General features: G+C 40.3%; 1 protein-coding gene across 1 annotated transcript; it reads left to right on the forward strand.

Moving 5' to 3' along the window:
* Positions 1–251: 251 nt before the first annotated feature.
* On the forward strand, positions 252–2,195 carry LOC112141095 (asialoglycoprotein receptor 2-like). Its single transcript, XM_024264153.2, has 4 exons — positions 252–483; positions 1,032–1,186; positions 1,283–1,398; positions 1,469–2,195. Exons 1-4 carry the CDS (start codon positions 252–254, stop codon positions 1,602–1,604), a joined length of 639 nt encoding a protein of 212 aa, XP_024119921.2. The 3' UTR covers positions 1,605–2,195.
* The last annotated feature ends 4,592 nt before the right edge of the window (positions 2,196–6,787 follow it).

Here is a 6,787-nt window from a genome sequence, read left to right on the forward strand (position 1 = left end):
CAAATGTTTGTGATATAACAACAGTTTACAGATGTTGCTTAATCACAATAAGAGAAAAACCTTTTAGCAAACTTAGTTCATAATTTGCTACCAACAGCTACAGTTCAGTGAGACGGAATCAACTCCTGCATCTTAGAACGTTATGAACATGCATGTCACAAAGTTAGAGATGTTTCAGTAAAAAATTCCTGACATTGAAAAAAGTCTGATTTAATTAATGACTTTTCTGTATAATTTGTGTTGCAGTCACCATGGAAACAAATGAAAAACAGCAAAATCTCATTAAAGTGGAAGCAAACAAAGAGCAACTGACTTTGGAGAAGAAGTTCTTTGAGAACCAAACCAAGGAGATGACAGTTAACATGACAATCCAACAAACGCAGATCGAGCAGCTGAGAAACAACAGTGACAAACTCAACAGGATCCAGGCAGCAATCTTCAAATATTCTACTTTTCGAGTAGATCTCTTCTGTCCTGATGGAGGTAAATGTTTAATCTGTGAAGCTACGTACAAAATGGGCATGTGACTTTAATTCAATTCAATTCAATTTTATTTATATAGCCCAAAATCACAAAGGAATTTGCCTCATTGGGCTTCAAAATATGAACAATAGTTAAAAACTAAACAGACTAAATAAAACTGGTTATCCCTGCCCTTAGACCCTCCCTCCCGGTAAGGAAAAACTCCTAAAAAACCTGAGTCAGGAAAAAAGAAGAAACCTTAGGGATTCCCACATGAAGGACAGATCCTATCCCAGGACGGACAGGCGATACCAGAACAGTTAAAAAAAGATTAGCTTCTACAACTACGTATCTAAAAGAGTTCATTCAGATAAAGCTGAGGGACAAGTGATGATAAAGTCCACAGTCATGATGAAGCAGAAGTGCAGTCCACGACCAGGAGCAGGAGGACAGACTAAGAAGGAAGGAAAAGTGACAAAGTAGCTTTTCTTTACATTATTTAAATTTTAAGTAATTAAGCAATTAGGTAAAATGTTTTTATTTTTGTTTCCTCTCCTCTATTCTTACAGATTGTCAGACATGTCCCAAAGAATGGATTCATTTTAAAGAAAGCTGCTATTGTTTTGATAATTCAAGCGCTCCATGGAAAACATGGGATGAAAGTCGACAGTTTTGTCAAAACAAGAATTCTGACCTGGTGGTTATCAGCAGTCAAGAGGAACAGGTTAGCTACAAAATGTTAAAATAAATGTATTTGGTTCTATGTTTTTAAAAACTGCATAAGGTTTGAAATGTTTCTATTTCACATTTTGATTTTCAGACATTTATCAAAAGCAGAATAGAATACTACTACGGCGAATGGCACGGATACTGGATTGGTTTAAGAAGAATTAACAACAACTGGACGTGGGTGGATCAGAGTCAAGATACCCTTGGGTAATGAACAATTCTTACTACATGTTAACATGTTCGTTAAATTTACTGATGGGTTTTTCTTTATTTCCAGGTACTGGAAGAACCCAGAGAGCTCAGAAAATTTTGTAGTTATAGTCCATGATGGTCCTTTGAACCAGAGCTGGGTTCAAGCCAGGAATAGCTTTCTGAACAGATTCATCTGTGAGATTAAAGCTTTCATTTTCTGATTAGTTAATGTGAACTTTTTTCCTGCTACATTCTCATCAAATGTTTTATTTTCATATATTCCTGATAAGAATACAGAACTTTTCCAGTTTTACGTTTTGCTCTACTCAATAACAAACTTTATTGTTTTCACTTAAAATTATTTTTACATTTTCCAGTTCCACATTTTTCTTGTTCATACAGTTTTGTTAAATTTCACATCAGTGACATTTTCTCTAAAAGTTCGAATAAAACCACTCAGTCAAAGGAATCCTAATGGTCACGTTCTTTTACAGTAAAAGGGAAAACGGTTTTTGTCTAGAATCTATAGAAAGTCTTTAAATAAAAATGATTGTACCCCTCCACACCTCTGTTCACATCTGCATGTGCAGGTGAAAAACAGACAAACTAATAAGATGAAAAACATTTTAATTACATTTTAAAAAACATTTTGTGTATTTCAGAACGGTGTTCCATGTTATACATTTGTCGCTGTCACACTGATGGCAGGACATGTGGAGTTGTATCGAAATGATTATTTTTATTAATTCTGAATTTCCTGCAAGTAACATAAACTTTATAATACATGTCTTCACAGATCCTGAAGGATTCATGTTTTTTTGTCCTTGTATTTCATATGTTTATATTTGCCTTTAAATATGAACAAATAAACAAAAAACTGAGAGATGATTTTCATGACAAACTTATGAAAAAGAGTTGGTGTTAATTATATGTGAATTAACGCCACAGAAAGAACGTTCAAGTTACTGATTATCCTTAAAATTAACGAGAGTAATCTCAGTAGAACTTTCGTTTATTAAAGGCCTCGTGCAGTGGCAAATTTGTTTTTTAAATTTAGAAAGTCAATGGAAGTTGGAAAACGAATCTGATAAAAATATTCACTTAAAATGATCCAGCGCGATTTTATTGATCATTTTATGGTCGTGCACAGCTTCAAATTTGGGTGATAGGTGGTGACTGGTCACTTCAGGGATCCCAGAGTGTAAACAACAATGGCGGACGGTTTGAGAAGCGACGTAGACCACGATTTAGCGGATATTTCTTTGGATGAAGGTGATGAGCCTTCATCAAACACGGGAATTTTAACGACACAGGGTTCAGAGGGTGTACCGAACCGGTTCGTTTGAACCGGAGGTTTCCTCATCTGAGGATACAGGGGCTTCGGATGACGATGGTGAAAGCTCATACAGCGATGGCGCAGAGAAGACGATTAAACTTGACTATTTAGAGGAAGTAAAAGTCGTAACAAGGTTTCCGTAGGTGAACCTGCGGAAGGATCATTACCGGAAAAGGAAAGGCGCCGCCGCTGCCGCGGAGCGTCCTTTGTAGTCCTCCTCCAGGGCCGAGGCGAAAGGAGCCCCCCCCGCCCGGGGACGAGGGTGTGCTGCTGCTGCGGCGACGGGTGGGCTCGCTCCCCCGCCGCCCTCTCGGCCTCCCTTGTCCGCGCACAACCAACCCCCGCGCGGATCCTCTTTCCGGACGGCCGGCAGGGTCCTCCTGCGCCCCACGCGGAGGCCACCCCTGCCGGCCTCACGGCCCCGGGAGGGAGTAAAAACCCTTCGTGCGGGCTCGGCTGCGGGCGCCCCCCATGCCCGGCCCGGGGCCTCTGAACCGCAAACCCCCCTCAGCGCGGCGCGGTGGCCTCACCCTAGCCGTCCGGCGCGCGCCCGCCAGGTGCCCGTGCACCCCCCGCGTTCCTCCTCCGGAGGGCTGGGGAGGGCTCGAAGCCGCCCCCTGACCGGGGAGCGCCCCTCTCCTTTATTGAAACGGGAAATTCATGAAGGGAGACCCCCTTCTTCGGCACATTACTGCACCCAAATATCACACTCCTATTCACCATTATCCCGTTCGAATCCCCAAATCCACGGCAGTCCAAATTCTATTATGTTAAGTAATTCCATACCCAGAAAGTCATCACAACACTAGCAGATCTAGCTGTATGTTCCTGACGTCACACGACCTATGACCTACTTATTGGTGGCTGCCAAAAATCTGAGTGACCGTGCTATCTTTGAACGCTTGAAGAGAGTGCACGGGGCCGCGGGTGACAAAATGATTATACGGGGGTTCATTTGTGACATAAATACTAATGTTTTATTGCAGTTTAAGAAAAATCCCGATATTCACCGCACGAGGCCTTTAAATATGGTTTCCAAACTGGTTAAAAAGCTCAACTGACAAAAATGTTACTACAAAAAAAGCTGAAAAAAAAAGTACAATTATGAACCAGATAAAAAAGAGCTTCTAAGGTTATTACTTGGATGACATCACACATGGAAAACCACAATATTATCATATTAAAGGCCCGATCCCACAGGATTTGATGGTCATATCACGGGTAAAAAAGTTGGAAAATCTGCCACATGCGCTTAGATGCACCAACTCTGCCAGAACACTCCTTTATCTCGTGTAAGCGCAAACTTCATAAAGTTATCTATCTTCACACCTGAGCCCAACAGAAAACAATCCACTACTTACCAGCTGCTGATGCCACCCTGTTCTTGTGTCATGGTCATCATCACAAGGTCAGTTTCTGGGCAGAATAATCTCCAAAAACAAGTCTAACCTTGACCAAACTCTCAAACATCCTTCTCTTTGATAGTCCTTCAATGGTTAATGAAATGCTTTTTTTTAAGCCTGACAGGTTACAGTACAAACTGTCATGCAGTGAAAATACTGCCCTCTAGTGTACATTAGGAGACATGGGAACTTGAAGGCATCCCCTGAATGAAAAGTCAATAATGCAGATAACCTGCAAAATGTAAAAAACAAATAAAATGTACTACTGCATTAAATATTTTTGTATCTAGATTATTCAATCACACACCCAAAACTGTTTTGATACCGCCATACAGACTTTGCTCTTCTTTACGTTGTTGTACTTCTTTATTATTGTACATTGAGATTTTTATTACGTATATGCACATTGAGATTTTTTATTATGTATACTTATGTAAGCTGCTGAAAAGCTTAATTTCCCCAAGGGTGCCATCCCAAAGGGATCAATAAAGCCAAGTCTAAGTCTAACGCCGGAGTCACACCGGACGCGATAGCGCCGCGCAGCGACGCGAAGGGGAGCGCGCGCCGCTTCGCGGCGCTCTATTGGTCACATCAGACGCGATTTTTTTCCGCGACGGCCAACAGGCGCTTCTGCTAGAGCTATTGCTTTTTTTGCCATCATGGTCAATAACCAGGATATAACCCTGTGTTTCTGCTAAAAGGGGATGGTCTCTGCCTCTGTTGACACAGACCCCACCCCCCAGCTCCGCAGTCGGCCCACTTCATTGATCGGTTAGTGCGCGCGTGTGCGTGTCTGTCTGTTTTGTTGTGTGTCTGTGTGCACGCACGCGCTCCCAGGTGTTTCCGTCGGTAAATTAATAAACTCAAAATATTACCTGATGTTTCTTCCAAGAAGAACCGCTCCTTTGCCTCTCTCTCGTTCAAACGCAGCCCCGTCCCCCGCTCCAGTGTCCCCCCACAGCATTTGGGGGGCCCCGTCTGCCCTGCTTTTTTTCCTCCCAGAACCCTGCAGCCCAGCACACCCGCTCCGGAGATCTATGGTGTCTGGGGTGGGGGCTCTCGCGCACGCGTGTCTGTGTGTTTTGATTGTATGCATATTTTCATCTCTACAGTCTGTTTAGACACAAAAACATGATCACATTTGTCAATCGCGGTGTTTTATTGTGAAAAATTGGTTCTATTTTGAAAATAAACCGGATTTTCTCCTGTATTTTGATGCAACTTCCTGCCAGTATTTGACTGTGTTAAAGCGCTTTATAAATAAACTTGATTTGATTAAGTCAATATCGTCAGTTTAGCAATCGTGAGTTTTGTGATCCATTATACCCATAGCTTCATGGTATGATTTGAGCGTCATGTAAGACCAAGCGGAAGATCAGAGTTCTCATATGAGTGAAAACACACACCGTAACACTGCAGTCAAACACTATTGTAACTACACAAACTCATAAACTTTAGACAACTGTTGGGTTCATTTCAGGCTTCACCCAACACTCTGTTAAAGAAGAAAGACACAACCCACAATTAGATTTACAACAAAGAGCGAGCGCGGAGAGCACACAGGAAGACAGTTAAATCACCTCCTATCTACTCTGAGCTTCCTGTGTGATCCGAGAACTTTCTAATAGTTCAGGAACCTCAGTTACATCAGCTGCTTTTCCTCTATAGAGGAATGGGTGCAAACAGGTCTGCAGCAACATTTCCACTCATGCAAAAGACACACAAACAGCAGTCAAGAAAGCGATTGAGGAGGTAGTTCCTTATTTATGTATCAGTTCATCACAGAGTCACACTGTCAACTCTGCAGGGCGTTTCCTGTTCAGGTTCGAGCATCAGCATCTGTCGGAAGTCTTCAGCTGAACGCATCAAAGCATCTTGCATAACACTTTAAGTGAACTATAAGAGTTTAATAAAAGAGTAAAACGGTAAAACATAGATAAAACAAAGCACCTGTGTGATAATATCTGCATAGATTCAACAATAAATCATACTTTAAACAAAACACTGCACTAAAACAATAACATTAAAACTCTTGATGCAAATCATTTACATAATAATTATTACTTACCCGTTTAAAATAGCTAAACCAGTAAAATATTTTTAAAAGACGAATAATGAGTTCATCACAGAACCATGTCAGGTGAATTGAGAACATCTGTATCACAGCAGGCAATGGATGAAGAGCTTTTAAAAGCACAAAATAAGCTTTTACAGCAGATTTCAAGAATTTAGTTTGACATTTGTTTATGACATTAACCCAATATGAATGATTAAATGCTAAAGGAATTCAATACTTATGAATAATTATAGAGGTACAATTCTAAAGCATGTAAGAGTGAATAAAAGCAAAATGTACAAGTGTTTACAACACAATCTTGTTCATGAAATACTTTGCACAATACTATGATTCAATATTATTATAGTATAATATTTTAAAACCCTCCTCTGTTTTCTATTGGTTGATAAATATAAAACTACTGATTTGTTTTATCTTTTTCTAAATGAAAAAGAAAATAAACAGGCAAGAAACACACATTTATTTTAAAGAATCAAATTAGAATTTTTCCAAAATGATTTTAACTGATTTAATCACGAACTCCACGTCCTTATGAATATGTTAATGTTAATGGATCCCAAAAACTTTTAAATAAAATGCAATCTTCTG

Source organism: Oryzias melastigma, unplaced genomic scaffold (assembly GCF_002922805.2).
Source record: "Oryzias melastigma strain HK-1 unplaced genomic scaffold, ASM292280v2 sc01570, whole genome shotgun sequence".
NCBI lineage: Eukaryota > Metazoa > Chordata > Actinopteri > Beloniformes > Adrianichthyidae > Oryzias > Oryzias melastigma.

Bases quoted from the DNA above. Each gene is read 5' to 3' on its own strand.
- LOC112141095 (XM_024264153.2), top strand. From the start codon at position 252: ATGGAAACAAATGAAAAACAGCAAAATCTCATTAAAGTGGAAGCAAAC. The intron at 484-1,031 runs GTAAATGTTTAA...CTATTCTTACAG, and splicing joins TCTCTTCTGTCCTGATGGAG to ATTGTCAGACATGTCCCAAA. The intron at 1,399-1,468 runs GTAATGAACAAT...CTTTATTTCCAG, and splicing joins CAGAGTCAAGATACCCTTGG to GTACTGGAAGAACCCAGAGA.